Below are 25,723 nucleotides of genomic sequence, written 5' to 3' on the forward strand. Positions count from 1 at the left end.
TGAAAGTATTTTTAAAGTTTTGAAATACTATTGAACCAAGTTCTGCTGTAGATGCACATGGCCTTGAACCCACCAATTCATGTTCCACATCCCAATGCTATCTGCATAATACCCTCCTATTGTGAATTCCCACCCATGTATCTTTTAGATGAACAGATGTGTGTGCATTTGATGCCCCTTAAACCCAGTAATTTCCCCAATTCCAGGGAGCAGCCCATGTGTAATCAGGGAGCAGCAGTAAGGGAGGCCTGACTGTCCTTGGTTTTGGAGACACTGTGGGGGAGATTTTTGTCTTTCTAGCCTGGGCTTAGCTCTACATACCGCCATCCATTCTCTGTCTGTCTGCGTAGGAGGGGTAGTCGGTGTTGTGTCAATGTTTTTGCTGTCGTGGGAGTTGTGGGAACACAGAGGGGACAGAAGCAGGCTGACTCGCAGTTCGTCTAAGAAGGAAAGACTACATTTCCCAAGATGCTTTGGGGGGGGGGGTGTTCTATCCATTTAGGTTGAGGGACTATAGCGGTTGCTTCTACATACACCCCTTCAAATTAGTGGTTTTGGCTATTTCAGCCACACCTGCTGCTGACGGGTTTATAAAATCGAGCACACAGCCATGCAATCTCCAAAGACAAACATTGGCAGTAGAATGGCCTTACTGAAGAGCTGTGACTTTCAACGTGGCACTGTCATAGGAATCCACCTTTTCAATAAGTAAGTTCGTAAAATTCTTGCCCTGCTAGAGCTGCCCCGATCAACTGTAAGTGCTGTTAGTCTAGGAGCAACAATGGCTCAGCCATGAAGTGGTAGGCCACACAAGCTCACAGAATGGGACCGCCGAGTGCTGAAGCATGTAACGCGTAAAAATCATCTATCCTCGGTTGTAACAGTCACTACGAGTTCCAAACTGCCTCTGGAAGCTGACGTGTTTGTCGGGAGCTTCATGAAGTAGATTTCCATGGCCGAGCAGCCACACACACGCCTAAGATCACCATGCGCAATGCCAAGCGTCGGCTAGAGCGGTGTAAAGCTTGCCGCCATTGGACTCTGGAGTAGTTGAAACGCATTCCCCGGAAGGGACGAATCACGCCATCTGGCAGTCCGACAGACTGCCTGGGTTTGGCAGATGCCAGAATGCTACCTACCCGAATGCATAGTGCCAACTGTAAAGTTTGGTGGAGGATGAATAATGGTCTGGGGCCTTGTTTCATGGTTCAGACTAGGCCATTTAATTGCAGTGATGGGAAATCTTAACACTACAGCATACAATGACATTCTAGACGATTCTTTACTTCCAACATTGTGTCAACAGTTTGGGCAAGGCCCTTTGCTGTTTCAGCATGACAATGCCCCCGTGCACAAAGCCAGGTCCATACAGAAATGGTTAATCGAGATAGGTGTGGAAGAACTTGACTGGCCTGCACAGAGCCCTGACCTCAACCCTATCGAACACCTTTGGGATGAATTGGAACACCGACTGCGAGCCATGCCTAATCGCCCAACATCTGTTCTGCCTGCGGCTATGGAACCCTGACCTGTTCACTGGACGTGCTACCTGTCCCAGACCTGTTTTCAACTCTCTAGAGACAACAGAAGCGGTAGAGATACTCTTAATGATCGGCTATGAAAAACCAACTGACATTTATTCCTGAGGTGCTGACTTGCTGCACCCTCGACAACTACTGTGATTATTATTATTTGACCATGCTGGTCATTTATGAACATTTGAACATCTTGGCCATGTTCTGTTATAATCTCCACCCGGCACAGCCAGAAAAGGACTGGCCACCCCTCATAGCCTGGTTCCTCTAGGTTTCTTCCTAGGTTTTGGCCTTTCTAGGGAGTTTTTCCTAGCCACCGTGCTTCTACATCTGCATTGCTTGCTGTTTGGGGTTTTAGGCTGGGTTTCTGTACAGCACTTTGTGACATCAGCTGATGTAAGAAGGGCTATTAAATACATTTTATTTGATCAGGGTCCGACCTCAATAATGCTGAATAAAATCAAGTCCCCGCAGCAATGTTCCGACATCTAGTGGAAAGCCTTCTCAGAAGAGTGGAAGCTGTTATAGCAGCAATGTTCCAACATCTAGTGGAAAGCCTTCCCAGAAGAGTGGAGGCTGTTGTAGCAGCAATGTTCCAACATCTAGTGGAAAGCCTTCCCAGAAGAGTGGAGGCTGTTGTAGCAGCAATGTTCCAACATCTAGTGGAAAGCCTTCCCAGAAGAGTGGAGGCTGTTATAGCAGCATTGTTCCAACATCTAGTGGAATGCCTTCCCAGAAGAGTGGAGGCTGTTGTAGCAGCAATGTTCCAACATCTAGTGGAAAGCCTTCCCAGAAGAGTGGAGGCTGTTGTAGCAGCAATGTTCCAACATCTAGTGGAAAGCCTTCCCAGAAAAGTGGAGGCTGTTTATAGCAGCAATGTTCCAACATCTAGTGGAAAGCCTTCTCAGAAGAGTGGAGGGGGGGACCACCTCAATATTAACGCCCATGATTTTGGAATGAGATGTTTGACGAGCAGGTGTACACATACTTTTGGTCATGAAGTGAAGGGAACGTTACAAAAAAAAGGGGCAAATTGCAGTTGCTACATCCATTTTGGGAGTTAGAAATTACATTTACCAATTGATTCTTGACGAATATAACTTATACATTTTAAAGAGACACGTGTCTATAATTCTCTTTTTTCTTGCTTTTAATTTAGTTATAGTAGTGTCAAACGCTGGCCAAGATACTTTGTATTGTCCAACAACACATGTTTTCATCCATCTCATTCTCCATGACCCTGCCATTCCTATTCTGATATGGGTCCAGGCAAGTGCAGCCAACTTTAATCTGAGCTTTTCTGCTTACTAAATATGGAGGCCATATCTCTGCCAGCCCCTGCAGCAGTTGGGGTCATCAGTGCATCTAAACCAAACAAGAGGGGGGAGAATTACTGATACGCCTGCGTGCGCATTCACATATGCACACGCACACACATGCAATGGAGCCGTGCTTAGGCAGCACTTCACGGCGTATCAAACTGGTCTTGACTTCTGGGCCTCTGAGCCTTTTTTTGCCTGGCCTTAGCGAACTCGCATGCACTGTAGGAACAAAAAAACAGTCTCTAGCACACCTACCCGCTCTCCATACGAAACTGCCCCTGGCCGTTGAAGGATGGTGAATAGTCCATTGTGTCGGAGAGAAACTCAAACCGGACTTCGACAGATTAGTCACTAGCGCACTCATACCAGTCCAAGAGGTTTCCTGAACACGCACACACATACCAGTGGTTGGTGTGAAAAAGCACCCTCTGCTGGATCCTAAAACCCAGCACTCCCCCCTTTCAGAACAAGCATGACCACTGAGGCCCTGTTCACCGATGCTAACCTAAGTGTTACACCAAACTGTTTTTACACGACCTGCCCATATTAGTGGAGCCTCAGCAAACCCTTGAACCAGTTCCCATTCTGAATTCTATTCTCTCCCTCCTTCCCTCGCTCTTTTCCTGAGAGTGGGAGTGGGGGATAAGTCTGTGTTTCTAGGCAGGTGTGCTCTTGCAGGCGGCCGGAGCGGATGTGCCCGTCTGAATGCCGAGTAGGGGAAAACCAGCACAAGAGAAACAAGCATTGAGGGAGTGTGGAACAGAGGAGCGATAGGAAACTTCCAGACCTCCACACCTCTTCCCCTCTTTCTGCCACCTCACAATGAGGTGTCAATATGGGCCAGAGGGAGGGGAGGGGTCCGGTGCAATGCACCCCCAAAAAATGTTGGGGGCACGGAGCAAATTCTAAGTCTGCCGAGCGCAAACGTTGTGAAAATGATGTGCAACTTCCAGCGAGTGTTTACTGTGAACACCGAGGCTGTACCCGCTTTAAAGTTGACATTTTAACAGTGGCCAGTAGGCTACCATGGCTAATTGCTCATAATGTGAGCCTACCAGAGTGGCCTACCATCAAAAACAATGGAGAAAATGCATCCAATAGCATCTTAACATGGAAATAGCAATTTAATCATTCAGCCTACAGTAGCAGCCAATGTGTGGTGTTCAATGTAGCCATACTTTGAACGAGACTTTGGAAGAAACATGCAGGGCTTGACATTAACCTGTTGATCCACTTGTCCTTCAGACAAGGCGGTGAATGAAAATGTTATTGTGTTGTTAGATGCAAGAAACCACCTTACAAAATAAAATGCATTACTATTCCCATACCATTATTACAGCGAATCAGACAAATTATGATACCCTCTGCCTATTGGCTACTTAGCGTATTCAAGACTCTCTCAAAATACAACACTGCCCCTTTAAGAAAAAAAAACTTTTCAAAGATGTCTAGAAATATACGTTTTGTGCTCTTGTAGGAAGCAATCACTCCCCTATTGCTGACTACAAATTATTTATTATGGGGCTAATAACTCAACTAGCAAAGGATATTGTCACGCCCTGGCCATAGAGGCTTTTATTCTCTATTTTGGTTAGGCCAGGGTGCGACTAGGGTGGGCATTCTAGTTTCTTTATTTCTATGTTTTGTATTTCTATGTTTTGGCCAGGTATGGTTCTCAATCAGGGACAGCTGTCTATCGTTGGCTCTCATTGGGAATCATACTTAGGCAGCCTTTTTTCCTTTGGTGTTTGTGGGTAGTTGACTTTGTTAGTGGCACTATAGCCCTAGTAAGCTTCACGGTCATTTCTTTGTTTCTTGTTTAGTTGGCGACATTCTAAATAAAAGAAAATGCACCTTGATCCGGTCATTTCCACCTAGACGAAGGCCGTGACAGATATGAACAAAATGTGCACACGTGGCTACATGCAGCTCTTGCTTGAACTCAAAACAATTGCATCTACTCACAACCGCTCATGCTGTAAACACAGTCCAGTTCAAAGTAAAATGACAAGGATCCATATGGCAATGGCCTATTTGCATATAGGCCTACTGCAGCTCTGATTGGTTATGCTGCACCGGTTTGTGTAGAGTACGGGCCGAGTCATGCATGTCTATGCAATAGAATCCTACTCCGATGCGTTCTGCCAAAAACAAAATCTCTTGTATAGTTAATTTGATCACAATTGCCACAGTAAAGGGAAACATTGATGGTGTTAACAGAGAAATCTCTAGAACAGTGGTCACCAACCTTTTGAGTCAACATCACTTCCTGAGTCAAAATACCGAAATCTACCACTCAGATTTTTCTTAACATGACTTAAATGTAAGCCTATGAAACATTAACTAATTAAAAACAGTACTGTAGCAATGAGGTTTGTGCAGTACGCTATAGGCCCAATACATTATCACTGCATATAGGCTTTGCTTGAATTGCCCTGCTATTGCATTGTTGTTTGGGATTTTTTTTAAATTACATTTCAAACTTTGAGGTAGGCTATATGATCACACCGATAATAGATCCGTTGTTGTATTACTTGTGAGGCACAGCTAAGTGAGCATACACTTCACGGGAGGTTGGTGGCACCTTAATTGGGGAGAATGGACTTGTGGTAATGGCTGGAGAGGTTTCCATGTGTTTGATGCCATTTGTTCTGTTCCGGCCATTATTATGAGCTGTTCTCCCCTCAGCAGCCAGCTGCGATTAATTTACTTTTTATTTTACTGGGCTGATGGTCAGTCTCAGCGTAGGGAGAGAGCAGAAGACTGAGGGACCGCCTCTCTACACCCGTCCGCTCTCCCTTTCCTCCACTGACACTGACCAAAAAGGGACACAGTCTTCCAGCTGATGGCAAAACTTGAGGCGCACCACATTATTTCTGCCTCGTGCACAAATTCATGTTGTTACTCCTACGAACAGAGAAAGTGAAATATTCCTCGATAATAAAAAAAGACCCAAGCCGCTAATAATAGCAACAACACAAGCCTATGGATACACTTTCCTGCTCGTTCATTACTGCTGCAGTGCTTGTTGTAGCGCTGAGTGGAAATAGGAAGAACGTGTATTTTATGGCTTATAAAAGTGTTGAATACTAAGTGTTGACAGTGCTGAGTAAGACCTTAAACATGAACTCACTCATAAAACCAGCAGCCCTTTGCTGTATTCGTTGACAGTCTCTCTCTAGTCGTGGTTTTAAACATTTTGAAATCTCACAGTATTAACTCTGATGTAGCTTTCTTTTACGCCTGCTACGTTACTGCAGACACGGTCATCGGAGCCTCCGATTGGCCAACGGTAGACCTATAGTGCACTTGATTTGCTCTCCGGGCCTTCCAGGAAGGCAGAGTTTGTACCTTCAGACACATGAAATGGTTCAAAAATGGCAACAGTTGAGTCAGGTGTACCTACCACCAACAGCCCAAGACAATTTTTTTTTTAAAGAAACAAGGCTTTATCATTGGGTTTTTTACAGAAATATTTGGCAATCGACTAGGGATTGCCTTAGAGATTGACCAATCGATCGACCTGCGATCGACCTGTTGGTGACCACTGCTCTAAAAAGTTGAGACGTTTAATCTCGTGCTTCTCTCCATGGGCTGATATTTCTTCTGTGCGGCAGTCCCGGGGAGCTGCACGGCAGTCTCGGGGCTACTGCGCACCCACACAGCTTACAGGGAACATTGGTCGGGGGTAGAGCCTGGGGTAGAGGGGCCGAGAAGGCCCCTGCTTTTGTTGGACAGCCCCCTGAGTGTCTGTTTGGGCTGGAATGGACTTTGCCTATTGTACTGGGAGTGAGCTGGCATAGCGAAACAGGAACACACACATACTCATTCACCCCCCGAAAACACATCCACACTCACATACCGAACAGACCCTCACTTACTTAGTCACACAGGAAGCTTGGTCCTTGCCAACTACCTACAGTCAGTCGTCATTCAGTTAGTTTAAGAGAGCGGTCTCATTCACTGTGTCAAATGCGTATTCATCTGGATGCTTTGTTTTACTCCGTTTTAGAGGCAGTGTGAGTTTTCACTTAGTTCCTTTATATAGTCAGTTAGATCACATCATCGATGGGAATAGAGAGAGACTTGGCCCTATAAAAACGGTCTTTGAAAACGTTTTTTTTTGGGGGGGGGAAAGGAGCAAAATTGGTTTTCCATTTGTGCTCCAGTTCTCAGGGAAACTTTTTCCAATAGAGTTTATACCCATAAAGGCCCGCGGAGTTCGTGACTCTTCACGCCATGGTCCCATCACGTGATCTTTTTAAAAGTGTCACTGCTCGTCATGAGATGTCCTTACAGTAATAAAAAAAAAATACCGATTGTTGCCACGTTCCCACAGCGATGTGGGAGCTGTTTCATCATGGATTTTGTTGTTGTGTGTCAACCGTAAATCCTATTTAATTGCCCTCGTCCATGACACAATACAATGGCGAGGTGACTGCATTTAACTGCGGTTACACCAACCACCAAGTATGGGAAGTCCACTGAGAAACTCATGCCCAAGCAAGTGATGGCAGGGCCAATTTGGCCTAAATTTGCCATCGATACCAGAGTATATTGAAAGGAACACCACAAACAAAATCACAAGCAACTAACTAAATGGGTGAATTGATTAATTGGGAAGTGATTGATTCAGCTCCAGGCTCATTCTGTGTACGCACATCAAGGCTTAAATTTAGAATGGCGACATTGTTACATGCCAGCACTAAATGCGTTTCTCTTTTGGGTTAGAATTGGATTGACCAAATACAGAAGAAGCGGGCTTATCCAACCACAACACAGCAATGGTCATTGTGACAGACTATTGGCTTTCAGTGGTTGTAGTTAGCAATTATTTTCAGTTATTTTCTTTCTTTTCAACCCCCACAAGGTTTTCAACATTTCAGACACTTGCAAAAAGAGACCCCTTTAAGAAGTACTGAAGAGCAACTCAGTACACGGTGGGGATAGGAATGTGTGTATGTGTGTGTGTGTATAGAGTTCCACGTGTGGAAACGTTCTACAGTAGACTGCCATGAAGGAAAGCACACAGAGAAAAAAAAATCAAGGAACTCACACAAACACAGTGGGAGAGTGATTCCACCGTGTGAGTATTTTGGTGTGTGCATGTGTGTGTCTACACTAACTCGGACATAAAGCCCTCGGACCGAGACACATATTTATCATAACGAGCACTTGGGGAGGAAACGAGGAGGAGGAGCGAATTGTCTCAGTCAGGAGTTGAGAGAGAGAGAGAGAGAGAGAGAGACAGAGATAAAGAGAGACAGAGAGATAGAGATAAAGAGAGACAGAGAGAGACAGAGTGAGAGTGAGAGAGACAGAGAGTGTGAGTGAGTGAGTGAGTGAGTGAGTGAGTGAGTGAGTGAGAGAGAGAAAGGATATTAAAGACAAATGGAGCTTGTGTGCCTCAGAGAGACGAGCACAGCCAGGCGGAGTGGACTGGAGAACGGAGTGGAGTGGAGAATGGAGTCTGTGGGTGTGCGTAAGAGGAAGATAGTGTATATGCTCTGACTGTATACACAAAAGTATGACGTCACCCCTTCAAATTTGTGGATTCGGCTGTTTCAGACCCACCAATTGCTGACGGGTGTATAAAATCGAGTACACAGTCATGCAATCTCCATAGACAAACATTGGCAGTAGAATGGCCTTTACTGAAGAGCTCAGTGACTTTCAACGTGGCACCGTCATTGGATGCCACCTTTCTAACAAGTCAGTTCGTCAAATTTCTGCCCTGCTAGAGCTGCCCCGGTCAACTGTAAGTGCTGTTATTGTGAAGTGGAAACATCTAGGAGCAACAACGGCTCAGCCGCGAAGTGGAGTGCTGGATCACGCTTCACCATCCAGCAGTTCGACGGACGAATCTGAGTTTAGTGGATGTCAGGAGAACGCTACCTGCCCCGAATGCATAATGCCAACTGTAAAGTTTGGTGGAGGAGGAATAATGGCATTCTAGACGACTCTGTACTTCCAGCTTTGTGGCAACAGTTTGGGGAAGGTCCTTTCCTGTTTCAGCATGACAATGCCACTGCGCACAAAGCGAGGTCCATACAGAAATGGTTTGTCGGGGTCATTGTGGAAGAACTTGACTGGCCTGTACAGAGCCCTGACCTCAACTCCATTGAATACCTTTGGGATGAATTGGAACGCCGACTGCGAGCCAGGCTTCATCGCCCCACATCAGTGCCCGACCTCACTAATGCTATTGTGGCTGAATGGAAGTCCCCGCAGCAATGTTCCAACATCTAGTTGAAAGCCTTCCCAGAAAAGTGGAGGCAGTTATAGCAGCAAAGGGGGGGGGGGCCCAACTCCATATTAAATGCCCATGATTTTGGAATGAGATGTTGGACGAGCAGGTGTCCACATGCTTTTGGTCGTGTATCTCTGTATGTCCACGTACAAATATGTGTATATTGGGCGTGTGTATGCGAACAAGAAAGAGAAAATGTGTGTGTTTGAGTGTCTCTCTATGAAAATGTGTGTAGGGGGTGGCTGGGTTGTTTTGGGGAGAGGAGGGGGTGAGGTGTGTGGGGTGGGGGGGGGCAGTCGCCAACATCAACACAGATGGAATTCATTTGTGTCTCAGCAGCAGGCCTGGCTAGGCTTGCCCCATATTCTCCTACATCGAGCAGCACCACTCTCAAACCCACACTCCATGCAATGTATCTGAGAGCAACTGGGGCTGGGCCATTCATCTGGCTCAAAGTAATGACATCAAATAGACGCACATGTACATGCCTAACCCCCTGTGTGATGGCTATCGGTAAGGGTCAAGGTGTAGACTGAAACCCTGCTGTTGAAACACCACAGGGAGCGTAGCCGAGAGAAAAAAGGGAGAGCGAGAGATAGAGAGACAGAGAGAGATAGGATGGACTCTTCCCATGAGGTTTCAGTCAGTCTGTGTCAATCTGAACGCCTGGTGGCAATTATGACTGCCTAATCACGGCCAGCTGTGTGTGTGTGTGTGTGTGTGTGTGTGTGTGTGTGTGTGTGTGTGTGTGTGTGTGTGTGTGTGTGTGTGTGTGTGTGTGTGTGTGTGTGTGTGTGTGTGTGTGTGTGTGTGTGTGTGTGTGTGTGTGTGTGTGTGTGTGTGTGTGTGTGTGTGTGAGAAACATGGAGTACAAGAGTAAAGAAACTCCCCCTTTCATCCTCTTTGTCTGATACACAGATTTATGAGGTGAGGGTTGGAAAGTGTTGCACTGTGTACCAAAACTGCTATACTTTTCCAATACAAGAACATTAAACATTTTGTTACTTGTAGTACTTCTGTCAAACGTGTCTGGAGTCACATAGGCACTGTGAGGATCGAGTCTGTCTAGTTATTTGACTGAATCTTCTCAGGAGTGGCTGTAGCTAGCCAGGCTGTGCTCGCGCATGCAGCTGACACAGTGCGAGACATTTTTGAGACGCAGGCAAAAAGGAGAGAAAATGCAGACAAGCATGGCTCCTTCGAAGGGAAACATCAGACCTTGTTGACAAAACTGGCCGCAGAATCTAACTATGGGAATACTTTGATTACAGAGCAGCCCGCGAAACGACGAAGCAAAAGGTGTTACAAAGCAGTGCAGTGCAAAGGGCGGGTTAGTTCCAAAACATTTTTTTTTTTTTTACAATTTTACACATGACATTTGCATTGTAGCGTTGTCGTTCTACGAAAATTTGAATTATTTTTGAGTGACAATGACATGAAAATATATTCAGCATGACATTTATGTGAGCATTATAATATGATTACATAACTCAAAGGCCAGTAGGCACAACATCTCACAGCAAGAATTGGCAAATCTGGTGCAGTCCACGAGGAGGAGATGCACTGCAGTACTTAATGCAGCTGGTGGCCACACCAGACACTGACTGTTACTTTTGATTTTGACCCCCCCTTTGTTCAGGGACACATTATTCCATTTCTGTTAGTCACATGTTTGTGGAACTTGTTCAGTTTATGTCTCAGTTGTTGAATCTTGTTATGATCATACAAATATTTACACGTGTTAAGTTTGCTGAAAATAAACGCAGTTGACAGTGAGAGGACGTTTCTTTTTTTGCTGAGTTCATTTTATGCTTCCACTAACAAAACTAAGAGATGTAAGTATCCAGATCACTCTGTACGCATGGAACAGTTTCCATCCTCACCCCTCAAGGGTCCTGTCAATCAACGAGCATACCTTGTTTGTCAGCAGCCTCAAGGAACTCACTCTGTCTACAACCGACATTAACCCTTTACAATCTTTTCCTCAAGACGTTCATTTCCTGGAAGTACGGCTCTGAGTTTTACCTGACACCCTGACCATGTGACCTGATCAGGAAAACTCCTGTCCTGCAGTTAAGAGCCCATAGCCTGGTTAAACCAGACTGGGACCTGTACTGGGCCAAGTGAAACAATGGTTTCACTAGTTTAACCAGGCTACAGGGCTGTACCCTTGTTTACTAATCTATCTACTCTCGAGGTAAAGACGAGCACTGAGCACCCTCTATTCTACAGTCTGTGTGTTAACAGGAGTGTGACAGGGTCGTGACACTGTGTTGACGAACAACCATTTCATTGACCCCTGCATTCCTGACTGAGGACAGTGTTAGACTGGAATCACACAAGACTGGGGCTACTGTGTGGGAATGAGCAAGAGAAGGGAACTCTTAAATGGGGTTGAGCTCATTCAAGGCCTCAGGTTTCAAAAATGTTTGCAGTGGTGAAGAAATCGTCACATGAACACCTCCAATATGCTGTCTCTCTCTCGAGCATACACACACAGTACTCCTTCATACATTTTCCCTAACACACACACGAACACACACAGGAGGGGAAGCCCACTGGGTGGTTCAAAGTGAGTTTGATTTGGCTGGTTGGGATAAAATGACCCAATCTTTGTCTATCTGATTAACAGATATCCTGTAAGGGTCTCCTGACCCCTAATTATAGTAGGGCCTCTGTGTGTGTGTGTGTGTGTGTGTGTGTGTGTGTGTGTGTGGTGTGTGTGGTGTGTGTGGTGTGTGTGGTGTGTGTGGTGTGTGTGGTGTGTGTGGTGTGTGCGCGCTGTGGGGAAAGGGTCAATAAAAAGTAAACTGCCCTGGCACAAATGACAATTCTTAGCGACAGCGGTCCTTGCCTCTATCAACAGTCTCTTTCTCTGCTAATCGCTAAGTGAACCTAACTAAATGCCACCCATGTGACCATCGTAGCTCTTCTGTAGAGACTGAGAGGGTCTGTGTTAGCATGTTAGATGACTTTGCTGAAGGATGTTACTATGCTTATTCGAGACATTTCAGGACTACTGACCCAACACAATGCTATGCACTGAGTGTACAAAACATTAGGAACACTTGCTCTTCCCATGACATACTAGACTGACCAGGTAAATCCAGGTGAAAGCCACAATATGATCCCTCATTGATGTCACCTACTCATAAGCTTTGAGACAATTGAGACATGGATTGTTTACGTGTGCCATTCAGAGGGTGAATGGACAAGACAAAATATGTGCATGCCCTTGAACGGGGTAAGGTAGTAGGTGCCAGGCACCCCGGTTTGAGTGTGTCAAGAACTGCAAAGCTGCTGTTTTTTTCACGCTCAACAGTTTCCCGTGTGTGTCAAGAATGGTCCACCGCCCAAAGAACATCCAGCCAACTTGAGACAACTGTGGGAAGCATTGGAGTCAACACGGGCCAGTATCCTTGTGGAACGCTTTCGACACCTTGTCGAGTACATGCCGCGACAAATTGAGGCTGTTCTGAGGGGGAGGGGTGCAATAATGGGATTTGAGTCTCAATTCTTATTACATTTATTATTCCTCCCTCTCTCCCTCGCTAACATACACTATTACCTACAGGAATGGAGGAGACAGAATTACCAGGGGAGAGAGAGAGGGAGAGAACATTGGAGGGGGAGATTCAATGTTTGTGAACTGAAACCAAAGACGGTTGGAGAGAAAAAAAACACACAGCTACTTGGACAGTTTTCCAGAGGTCAGCATTGCAATATAATGAATGGTAATTTCAAAGGGAGAGGAAGAGAGAGAAAGAGACTGTACGACCCCGTAACCTCTCCCTCACCCCCTCTCCTCCTCCTCAAAGTATTCCGGGAAGTGCAGCCAGGAGTTCCAGAGTCCAGACACACACTAGGGTCAGGAGAGGAGGACAGAGGTAGGATGGTTCTAATTACAAACTGTACTGTAAGGAAGTGTGTGTGTGTGTGTGTGTGTGTGTGTGTGTGTGTGTGTGTGTGTGTGTGTGTGTGTGTGTGTGTGTGTGTGTGTGTGTGTGTGTACTCGTTTTCCTACCTTATCATCAGGACCCCAAGGTCCTAACAAACCACTGAATGTCCTGAATTTGTTCAAATGCTATTTTCAGTTCTAGTGTTGGGTTAAGGTTTTGAGGGTTAAGGGTTAGGGGTTAGGGTTAAGGTTTAGGGAGAATATGATTTTTTTTTAATGGTCAAACATTTGTACTCCCCAAAAAGTCCCGAAATGTCAAGAAAATAAAGCTGTGTGGATGTGTGTGCGTGTCTCACCCGCTCCTCGCCACAGCTTTGTCGAACACGGTGTGTGTTATTGTGATGGTGAAGGGGGTTTATGGGATAGCACGGCACACCTGGATACGATCAGACACATCCGCTCGGAGACAAATGACACACACATTCTGTTGCCACAGCACACACACACACATCCATATGTATTAAACTCTGCTTATGTGTTATTGATGAGTGCCAGGGGTTGTGGAGGTGGTGAGCGAGCAGAAACATATCGATCTCAGAACTACCCTTCCTTCTGATTTACACAAGACTGTTAAAAACGCCCTGAAACACTTCACATGGTTACAACATCCTCCAACGTGATTGGATGTGACATTCATGGGACAGAGTACTGCGTGCGTTCTGGCTTGAGCTCATGCAACATGGCTCGATGTGTCAAGTTGCTTGTGGTTGAAGAATGTGGAAGGAATTTCCTCTTGAATGACAATAAACATCGTCAAGCGATCAATCGCGTTTATAGGCTGTGTTGCGATCTGATCCAGTACAAATAACTACCATGCCCAGTCAGTCGACCACCTTGCCCAGTCAGTCGACCACCTTGCCCAGTCAGTCGACCACCTTGCCCAGTCAGTCGACCACCTTGCCCAGTCAGTCGACCACCTTGCCCAGTCAGTCGACCACCTTGCCCAGTCAGTCGACCACCTTGCCCAGTCAGTCGACCACCATGCCCAGTCAGTCGACCACCATGCCCAGTCAGTCGACCACCATGCCCAGTCAGTCGACCACCATGCCCAGTCAGTCGACCACCATGCCCAGTCAGTCGACCACCATGCCCAGTCAGTCGACCACCATGCCCAGTCAGTCGACCACCATGCCCAGTCAGTCGACCACCTTGCCCAGTCAGTCGACCACCTTGCCCAGTCAGTCGACCACCATGCCCAGTCAGTCGACCACCATGCCCAGTCAGTCGACCACCATGCCCAGTCAGTCGACTACCATGCCCAGTCAGAGAAGGGTAAAGTGATGTAAAGGTGGTGATGTCAGAGGTTAGGGGTCAGAGGTGATGGGAGGTTGTCTTACCAGCCAGGGTTGTGGGATCTCTGGGAGGGGCATCTGAGGGGGGGCCGGGAGGCTGCTGTGGATCTCTGACTTGAACGAGGGCTCTGAGAGAGAAAGAGAGAGATAGAAAATAGATTTTAGAGACAGTGGAAGACTGCAAAGTAAACACAAGAAGGGACAATAAATGGAGTTTGGCTTCATCCATGTTATGTTTCTAAACAATAAGATGGACCAGATTTACATATAATAGGGATTGAGGTGAACTGAATGGACTGAAGTTGTGTAATAGTTGATGTGCGGTGGTTGGGAGTCTGACCTTAACTGAACTGAGGTTGTGTAATGATTATGTGGTTGAAATGGACAAAGGGTGTGTGAAGGTGGTGGTTCTGGCCTTTAGCGTTGGGTACCCCTATGCAGAATGTTGGAAAAGAGCGGACTGAGGTCGTGTGTAAAGGTTATGTGATGGTTGCAGGTCTGACAGTGAGGTTGTGTTTAGGTTCTGACCATTAGCGTTGAGGACCCTGTGGAGGATGTCGGAGATGAGTGGGGTTGTGCAAAGGTTATGCGATGGTTGTAGGTCTGACCGTGAGGTTGTGTAGAGGTTGTGTTCAGGTTCTGACCATTAGGGGTGAGGACCCTGTGGAGGATGTTGGAGATAAGCATCTTCTTCTCCCTGGCCCCAGAACTCAGATACTCCCTGTCCAGCAGGTCCAGGAACAGACGCAGCTCACACACCAACTCCTCCATGGCTGCAGAAAGACACAGGACGCAAACGATAGAATGTCAGACAGCACACACACACACACTCGCAAACACACAGGCAATTACGCACCGTACTCATGGCCAGCGAAGGCGTAACGTAATAACGCGGTTATGACCAAGTCGATGTCAACACACAGGCTATAGCGTTTCAACAGCATTCAAAGACTCTTGGGAAACAAACGCAGCCTAACTGACGTATTCAAAGCTGTGTGTAAATTAAAAGTTGCCCAACCGAGGCTGGCACTGGCATTAGACCTGAGGAATCTGCCCTGGCATCAAAGTTGATTTGCAGCTCTGGGAACATACACATTCACGAACCTTCTTTGTAGACAAACACTAGGTACAGCCCATATAAAAGGCATCGCTGGATGTTTAGGTGTGTGTGTCTCTCACTGGGAGCGAGAAAAGGGTATGGGTCGCGTCACGTCGAGTTATGGCGGTGATACGCGTGTTCGGCTCTGCACATCAATACCGAACTCCTCTGTCGATGAGGAACACACACCTCTATCTTTCACGGCTCGGCCCTTTCAGTTGCAGCGGATTGCATAATCAACATGTTTTATTGCTGACGACGTCGTATGAACTCTAAATAGTGGACGTTCACGGACAGGCCCCTAGAAGTTATGGTTGGTTAGCTAAGCATATAATCAGAGGTCCTATATGTGGTTTGTTCTGTAGAGAATTCCCCAGGCCTCCCGCTATGACAGGAAAACACACACACACTCGCGATGAAACTATCTGAATCATTTAACCCCTGCAAAAGGCATAATTCCTCACAGGCCATGCTTGTGCGTTTTGAATGATTCCATTAAAATCAGTTCAGTTGAACTCGGTGAGACGCAATGCAACTTCAAGGGTGATACACCTATTGAGTAATGCATTATGTCATTGCAAATGGTAATGCAATTATCCGCATCCCCCCCCACATGTGAAATCTGACTGACAGCTAACGAAACGGTTTGGAATGTTCAACACACAGCAGTAGAGAGTGATTTAGGCATAGTCTCAATTGACGTACAGCACGTATTGTTTTTACCTGCGATGATATAACATCTAGTAGGCCCTATAAAAGCCTGAAGGACCCCCTTGACAGCTCTATTAATGATAGTGATGTACAGTTTGGGAAGTGGTGGCCTAAACCTTTGATCAGTGCGTCTGGCATTGAGATTGGTGCGTACCGTTGTCTGCCAGAGACATTTACGAGGTTAGAACACACATCCATATTTTACTCTCACAGCTATGGAGAAGACTGGGAGTCTTTCTCTATAGCTGTACAAACAGCAGTTTCACACATTCCTGTTGTAATCTTATTATCCTTTGAGAGAGGAGGGGGGGAGAGAGGGAGAGAGACAGATACCGATTTCAGACAAAAAGTGCTGGTATATTTCCTGTAAAAAAATACAAGGCAATGTTTATATGAACCCCTTTCAAACAGACCCTTACTTACCACTTTCTTGCTGGTACACTGCAACAACAACAAAATTGAAGTTGCTTCAAATTATTATTAAGTAACTGGTTCCACATAAAAATATATATTTGGCCCAAACCCACCTCTAACTTGACAAAACTTCTCATATGCTCATTCAACTATACATTTTATTTGGGTAAAAAAGTGCTGGGCAACTGGTTACCAGTAGTGAAAAAGTACCCAATTGTCATACTTGAGTAAAAGTAAAGATACCTTAATAGAAAATGACTCAAGTAAAAGTCACCCAGTAAAATAATACATTAATTTCATTAGAAATGTAGTGGAGTAAAAGTAAAAGTTTAAAAAAATGTAAAATAGTCATGTAAAGTACAGATACTCCAAAAAACAACTTAAGCAGTACCTTAAAGTACACACACAGACACAAACCTTGCTTTCAACATACGTTTTCAACTTAAATATTTTACACACGTTGACATACATGGTCACATTGTGCATGTCCATTTATACAGTCATTATTATTCAACATGACCTCACTTGAGATTTGAACTCAATATCTCTTGGTTCATGGCAAAACCTCTAGGTTCGATTATAATTTCATCGGACTATTCTCTCATCATTGACTTAATTCAATAATTTTGCTATTTTCTGTATAGTTATCTAATGTTGGTGTGTCCTATTAGTCTGTTTTTAATGTTACTCCTTAAATCACTGTAATAAATAAAATAGCTTTTCTAGAGCGAGAGCGAGGATTTTAGGCTGGGTTTCAATCCTGATTATATGTCATTCTGTTCCATTTTATTGCTTAGAAAGATAACACGGATGAAACCAAATTCCATATATTGTCCCGTCTTGTGTTCACATGTATAAGCACTATTTTCACAACTGCTGATGTGAAAATAGCTTTTTAAAATTAAATTCTAGAGAGAGGTGGGGCATAGCCAAGGACTAAACAAGAACAGTTGAAGTCGGAAGTTAACAAACACTTATGTTGGCGTCATTAAAACTAGCTTTTCAACCACTCCACAAATTTCTTGTTAACAAAGTTTTGGCAAGTCAGGTAGGACATCTACTTTGTGCATGACACAAGTAATTTTAACAACAATTGTTTACAGACAGATTATTTAACTTATTATTCACTGTATCACAATTCCAGTGGGTCAGAAGATAACATACACTAAGTTGACTGTGCTTTTAAACAGCATGGAAAATCCCAGAAAATGATGTCATGACTTTAAAAGCTTCTGATAATCTAATTGACATCATTTGAGTCAATTGGAGGTGTACCTGTGGATGTATTTCAAGGTCTACCTTCAAACTCAGTGCCTCTTTGCTTGACATCATGGGAAAATCAAAAGGAATCAGCCAAGACCTCAGAAAAAAATGGTGAACCTTCAAGAGTCTGGTTCATTCTTGGGAGCAATTTCCAAACGCCTGTACACGTTCATCTGTACAAACAATAGTATGCAAGTATAAACACCATGGGACCACGCAGCCGTCATACCGCTCAGGAAGGAGACACGTTCTGTCTCCTAGAGATGAACGTACTTTGGTGCTAAAAATGCAAATCAATCCCAGAACAACAGCAAAGGACCTGGTGAAGATGCTGGAGGAAACACGTACAAAAGTATGTATATACACAGTAAAACGAGTCCTATATCGACATAACCTGAAAGGCCGCTCAGCAAGGAAGAAGCCACTGCTCCAAAACCGCCATAAAAATGCCAGGCTACGGTTTGCAACTGCACATGGGGACAAAGATCGTACTTTTTGAAGAAATGTCCTCTGGTCTGATGAAAAACGAAATAGAACTGTTTGGCCATAAGGACCATCGTTATGTTTGGAGGAAAAAGGGGGATGCTTGCAAGCCGAAGAACACCATCCCAACCGTGAAGCACTGGGGTGGCAGCATCATGTTGTGGGGCTGCTTTACTGCAAGAGGGACTGGTGCACTTCACAAAATAGATGGCGTCATGAAGCAGGAAAATTATGTGGATATATTGAAGCAACATCTCAATACATCAGTCAGGAAGTTGAAGCTTGGTCTTCAAAATGGACAATGACCCAAAGCATACTTCCAAAGTTGTGGAAAAATGGCTTAAGGACAACAAAGTCAAGGTATTGGAGTGGCCATCACAAAGCCCTGACCTCAATCCCATAGAAAATTTGTGGGCAGAACTGAAAAAGCGTGTGCGAGCAAGGAGGCCTACAAACCTGACTCAGTTACACCAGCTCTGTCGGAAGGATGCCCGAAACGTTTGACCCAAGTTAAACAATTTAAAGACAATGCTACCAAATACTAATTGGGTGTATGTAAAAGCTGAAATAAATCACTCTACTATTATTCTGACATTTCACATTCTTAAAATAAAGTGGTGATCCTAACTGACCTAAGACAGGGGATTTTTTCTAGGATTAAATGTCAGGAATTGTGAAAAAACTGAGTTTAAGTGTATTTGGCTAAGGTGTATGTAAACTTCCGACTTCAACTGAACCCTTCTTAGTTTTGTGTGTGTGTGTGTGTGTGTGTGTGTGTGTGTGTGTGTGTGTGTGTGTGTGTGTGTGTGTGTGTGTGTGTGTGTGTGTGTGTGTGTGTGTGTGTGTGTGTGTGTGTGTGTGTGTGTGTGTGTGTGTGGCGCTGTTCCTGAGTTGAAAGGCTGTCATGTCCCCAGACTAAACACAGCAGAAGGGGTGGGTGTGCTACAGACACCATTTGTAAATGAGAGACAGACAGACAGACACTGTCAAATACACACAGCTACAAACAAGGACACGGCTACAAAGGACAAGAAAATAAACCAGATGTTTTTCCCTCTCACCTTAAATAGCCTGCATTTTCCATAACAAAATGTGGTACTACTCCATTAAGACACACTTAAAATGGCATACAGGAACTAAATATAGCAATACATAACTACGCTGAGAGTACAAAACATTAAGAACACCTTCTCTTTCCATGACAGACTGACCAGGTGAATCCAGGTGAAAGCTATGATCCCTCATTGATGTCACTTGTTAAATCCACTCCCAATCAGTGTAGATGAAGGGGAGGAGACGGGTTAAATCATTTTCAAGCTTTGAGACAATTGAGACGTGGTGTATGTGTGCCATTCAGAGGGTGAATGGTCAAGAAAATATGTAAGTGCCTTCGAACCAGGTATGGTAGTAGGTGCCAGGAGCACTAGTTTGCGTCAAGAATTGCAACGCTGCTGGGCTTTTCACTCTCAACAGTTTCCCGCGTGAATCAAGAACGGTCCACCACCCAAAGGACATCCAGTCAACTTGACACAACTGTGGGAAACATTGGTGTCAACATGGGACAGCATCCCTGTGGAACGCTTTCGAAACCTTGTGGAATCCATTCCCTGACGAATTGAGGCTGTGCTGTGGGCAAAATGAGTGCCACAACCCAATACTAGGAAGGTGTTCTTAATATGTTTGTACACTCATTGTTTATTTTCCCCATTGTGTAGCCTACAAACACAACCCAAACTCACCCTTAGAATACAGGAAAACCAGTGGGTGTATTTACACAAATTAGAGAGCGCATTGTCATTATCCATCCTGTAACCAGTCTGTATTGAGCTATCGTATGACGCCCACATGTGTCCTACAACTAGTCGTCTAGACCATAGATCATAAAGGCTAGATCATAAAGCCTATGTAATCTGACATCGTGTCTGTTTGAGAAACTCGAGCCAGGCTTCTGAGGGAGCTCTGGTGTTCTTCGGATCAAGTGGCAGCCTGCTCCACTTTGACTTCTGATGATAGAGCCCGCCCAGAATCCGTGTGTTGACTGAGCCAATGGGCAAAAGATACTGCAGACCTGGACCAATGACAGGCTGGTTAGTGTATGCACTGCGGACATGGACCACCAAACATAGTTTGTAAGCAGCGCAGGTATGGTTGAGTTTACTAGTCCGCAGAATGTCAATGGTAAAATCAGCAAATGCAATATATCCAGTGTCATTGTGGGATATAGGGAACAGCCACATAATCTGTTGCGCTGTGGGCAGAATGTTGCAGTTGGACGTTTGTGACGTTAATTTGGGGTGGTTTATGGTCTGGCATCGCCATGGTTACCCTCCTCGCTTCAGTCGCCGCCACACAACAGGGCATCGCTCAACACTGGTTGCACACAGCTCCTTATATCAACCCCCAACACACACACACGCTACAGCTGGCTCTTCCAGCTGACCCTCCCACTGTGCCCCCCCTCCTTCGTATGCCCTCGTCTCTGGATTGGAACTTTTCCCCCTTCCCTCCCTCCCTCCTTCCCTCCGTTGGGGTGAACTGAGTGCCTTACTCCAGGGTCTGAGTCAGCACATTTTCCTCCAGTCGGCCTACGCCCACACTCAGAGAGAGGAAGCCCAGTGCGGGGGGAAACACGCTACCTCCCCTGGGCCCCTGGAACTCTCTCCCTGGAGCCCCTGTTTGACCCAGAAAAGCTCACCTGGGACTCTTTTCGTAGATTACACAGCAAGTCAGACAGAAATGTGGTGTGTAGAACATACATGATTCCCTGTCATTTAGAGTAGGGAATCGTGCCAGTTCTATACATCCTATTTCTACCTTAACAATCCTCTAAACTCCGTGGAGACAAGAGTCGGGCCTGCAGGCCACGATCACCCCGATCAAAAGGGTGAACATCACATCACGGTCATAGAGACGCAACGGACCTTTAATAAACCTTCAATAAAAACACTCGCGCTTCCGGGTCCTTTCCCCGGAGAACCCAACCCATGTACTGTCAGATGATGAGATCGGTGGCTGCATTAGCTCACGATGAGAGACAAGCAATCGCTATCCTGGCCTGTAATTACCAGGGCTCTGTGTTCCACGGGGAACGCCAAGGGAACATCGCAGTGGGACTACATCATCTCTATCAGGCACACAGGTGGTTTCACAAGCAGATGTGCCAAACCACAAACATCTGAGTCGGACTGATCTGGACCTCAAAACCTACCCGTCATCTGAGAGAAGGGAACCAGAGTCTGTAGTTCATAGAGAGAGAGAGGCAGTGGAGAGGGAGAGAGAGGGCAGGAAGGAATGGAGAGAGAGAGAGGGCAGGAAGGAATGGAGAGAGAGAGAGAGAGAGAGAGAGAGAGAGAGAGAGAGAGAGAGAGAGAGAGAGAGAGGGCAGGAAGGAATGGAGAAAGAGGGCAGGAAGGAATGGAGAGAGAGAGAAGGAAGGAATGGAGAGAGAGAGAGATGGAGGGAGAGGGCAGGCTCGAGAGAGAGAGAGAGAGAGAGAGAGAGCGTGAGAGAAAGAGAGAGTGAAGCTCCTCCAGTATCTGTGTAAGGGGATAATTACAGAGCACTCGACGTAAAAGCACACCACCGACAGGGGATGGAGGGAAGAAAAGAGCACAGGAGAGGACGGTGGTTAGAGGCTCTGGATTTCAGGGTTGGACTCATCTTTCTTGGAGGAATGGAGTGGCCTGAGGAGATTTGGTGGTGCCAGGGGAGAGCACCCCATCCCAACCTGGACTTTAGTTATGTCACCAGCCATTTGCATTCAACCAATAAAGAAAGAAGGAAAGTCAAGAGGACAGCGTGGCTGATGTAGTCTATCAGAGTCAGAAGGAGGTGGATGAGATGAGCATGTAGGCTCCCGTGCCATACTTCACGTTTGTGGTAAAGCTAGAGAGCCATCCATGTATTGGCCTAATGCCAAGTTATCTGCTGTGACGCTCAAAGGGAAACCGCTCCGCTTTGATTGACAGCTCCTAACCAGAGACAGTATTTAAAAGCATCTATTCCCATTAGACTCCACCCAGCACCGACCGCAACCCCCTTTCCACCCCAGTCATGTTGTTGATGGCGTTTTCTCAAGAGCTACTCTTGCGCCCCTCCCAATCGAACCCACCCTCCCCCCCATTTGGCAATGCCAGACCCCAACAAAACCCTCTCGCGATGGTGTTGGTTCTATCCGTACCAAATGTACATCTTAACCACAGACAGATAATCAAACTCACTAACCAGCTCATCCTCTTACAGATGCTAAGCCTTTTATAAATCAGGCTAAGGGCTAATCAGGAGTTATCAACAGCATCAGTTATTGCCCTGAGGATATTACCAAGGAAAGCAGGAGTAGTTATTTATGATTGCTAATACTGCATGCATTCGGAAATTAAATCAGATGGCCCTGTGAAACCAATGCTACATCAAGCATAATCTTGGTTCACGATTTACGTTTTCGTAGTCTGTCCACATGCAATTATATCAAGTCAAAAGGCTTTGGATTTGTGTTGGATAAAGGCACAGTCAAACTATATGATGGCCACACCATATGACAGTCGCAATGCATGACAGTTACACTGTATGACACAAGTCTTATATAAGTCTACATATGGCTCTTCAATGTGCATAAGGCTATTGACAGGAATGGAGAGGCGGCCAGGGGTCTCCAATTTGGGTTGGAATTAAACTCTGTGCCTGCATGCCAGTTCACTGACAGATTGACTTTGATGAGGGGGGATTATGAACTCATTTTTCTTCCTCTCTCTTCTCCTCCTCTGTGGATCGGGTTTTCCTGCCATTGAAAGGGGGTCCCGTTTATTTTTTGACACAAGAAAGCCTTTACAAATCCATCATCATTGGGGTGCTGAGTGGGGTTCTAAAAGAGAGGGGGACCCCCTTTTCGCTAAAACAGAACCAAATGGGCCAACGAACGAAGGGAGCCAGATTGCTGACACCATGGCCACATCACAGGCACCCAACGCGGTGCCAATTAAAAGCCATATCGTCTGAGGGTTTCCGACCGAGGGGAAACTACGATAATAAACACATTAACACTCCATTCATATTGCCCCCAAAATGGCACCACGTAAGAGTTTTAGAAACAGGGACAGAATGTGATTTCTTTCCAACTGCCAAGTTTGCCTGCTGCTAGTACCCCCACTTGTGGATAGGCTGATCACAAGGCAAAACTTAAAAAACACCCTCCCCATGTCCCAGCCCTTGAGCCAAAACACACTTCCCACATTCTCATGTGGCGTGGAGATGAGATTACAACATTACTACACAATGGATGTCTGTCGGTGACCCTACCAAATGTTAAGCTGCGATAAATTGCCAAGCTACCTGATACCACGCAGCTGCCAACCCGAGGATAGGAGGAGGGTAACAGTGGAGCCAGGTTTTGTTATTGTAGGGATACGGTCTCCTGCAGAGAAACAAGAGATATGGAACCACTTGGTGTTGTCATACCACGCCTATGTTGTTGACCTCAGGGAAAATCTTACATTACCTCTAGGTTGACCTTAGGTATGTGGGCCTAAGTAACGGATGAGTGGAGTGACACCACCACAATCATTTGTGTAGATAATATCATAGAAAAATCGCTTAATTTGTATAGAATAAACCTAATCGGAGAAACAAAATCTGATTTCGAATAACATTGGAAAATAAACAAGACTGTTATATATTATAAACTATGATGCCCTGATTGAATTGGTGGTACAGCAACAAAAGTAATCCACCCAAATCAATGAGCGCGTAAAACTCATGCACACTATACTGTAGGAGCTCCAAGTGCGCTCCCCTGGAACGAAGCGGTCACTGGTCACTTCGTCCCGAGCCAGCGGGCGGCAGCTGCGCCCAGCGACAGCACAATCCAGTGATTATCATGGAGGGACTGCCTGGACGCCGAGAGGGCTGCTATTCATCAGTGTTGCCCGGGGTCAGAAAGGGGAGAGGGCGGGGAGGGCTCAGGTTGCAACTAGCTACGCTCTAGTCGCGACGCATAATTCCATGGACAACAAAACCACGACCCTAATGACACTGTCAGGAGCCAGCGGTGGCCAGCAATCTTTCCAGGCTCCAGCAACCTCTCGCTCTCTCTGTTATGAGAGGAACTATTATTATAACTGCACACAGAATCATTCATTTAATGAGTTTTCATTATAGCAAAGCTGCAATGGCAATGTACAATGCGGGGTGATAATGATTAGCAACAATGCATTGTTTATTATTTTGATATAACGTTACATTACTATACAATAATAGGCCTAGTCTAATGCATCATCAGGGAATTATATGTAATTATATGTTCACTTCCAGTAAGTGTGTTGGCTATTGAACTCGTTTCGTTTTAAAACCAGCAGCTCTCAAGGGGAGATTGTAAATAGATGTGTCAGACACATATCAATATTTACAGTGGCCAGCTGTTGAAGCCCTGAACCAAAAACGCATGCTGACGTTTGAATACACTCACCCCTGGAAGCGAACAAAATGGGATCGCTCTGCATGGTGGCTTCCCAACGCATCTAAATCCCAGCAAACAGAAGCAGGCGAGTGCCCGGCAGCTGTCGAATATCAATAAAATCCCCCTCTCCACGGGTCAGCAGCCAATGACCGACCCTTGTATGTTTCTTTGATAGATTTGTCCCGCGATACCAGCTCTGAACAGGCTTTAACCGTGCGCTTTACGACCAACCGGTAACGTCTCTGTCACGAGTCTCCTAACAAACTTTTCTCCGGCTCTTTTCTCCTCCTTTTCCCTCTTTGCTTCCTTCCTTCCGTCCTCCCTCTTTCAAAAACCTACTCAAACTGCCTGTGCCTGCATGGTCTGCTCAGCTCAGAAACGGAGCGGATCTTGTTTGAATGCTTGCATCTGCAGTCTGTTACGGTACTGACAGGCGGCCAATAATGAGAGGGCTAGTCGTGCCTTGCAAGCAAGCGCGCCGAGGGCAGACTGAACTTTTCGAATATCTCCCCCTCTCTATCTTAGCTGAAAGGTGAGACGCGACCGCTTTTCTCTCCACCCAGCTCGGGCTCGTATTCCAGTGTGCAGTTAACGAAGTGAAGAAAATGTAAAAACATCAGGCAGGGCTGGCCCATTTCGGAGTTCTCCCCCTTTTCCCCAGCGGCAGATGGGTTATTGAACTCATGCTGGCTCGCCCCTAGGGATGGGGGGAAATCGGCAGTTTATGGTAATAGTAGGTGATTAAGGACCGTCCGCGTCCCTCACTGCACCCGTCACACGGTTTTGTGTCCAGAGGGGAGAACAACAGCCAGCCAATGACAGATATGAGAGTGGGGCTCAAGTTGAAATACAGGGATACTGTATAATACCTCACCCAACTCAGACTCAACAAAACAAGGTCTGCTGTATTGCATAGGCTGTAGCCTAGAAACGCTGGTTCAGAAC

General features: G+C 45.8%; 1 protein-coding gene across 3 annotated transcripts in view; it reads right to left on the reverse strand.

Annotated features, from left to right (window-relative positions):
* Nucleotides 1-25,723, reverse strand: part of LOC129835064 (actin filament-associated protein 1-like) — a 119,526-nt gene that overhangs the window by 47,003 nt on the left and 46,800 nt on the right. Inside the window, exons 1-3 of one of the 3 annotated variants that reach the window (XM_055900411.1) lie at nt 24,788-25,513; nt 15,002-15,130; nt 14,403-14,485 (exon numbers count right to left, since the gene is read on the reverse strand). In XM_055900411.1, the coding sequence (XP_055756386.1) occupies nt 14,403-14,485; nt 15,002-15,130; nt 24,788-24,839 (264 nt within the window). In that variant the 5' untranslated portion in view covers nt 24,840-25,513. Of the gene's footprint in view, nt 1-14,402; nt 14,486-15,001; nt 15,131-24,787; nt 25,514-25,723 lie in introns of those variants that run through there. The other 2 variants (XM_055900413.1, XM_055900412.1) reach the window with 2 other exon arrangements.

This window comes from Salvelinus fontinalis, chromosome 36, assembly GCF_029448725.1.
Source record: "Salvelinus fontinalis isolate EN_2023a chromosome 36, ASM2944872v1, whole genome shotgun sequence".
Lineage (NCBI taxonomy): Eukaryota > Metazoa > Chordata > Actinopteri > Salmoniformes > Salmonidae > Salvelinus > Salvelinus fontinalis.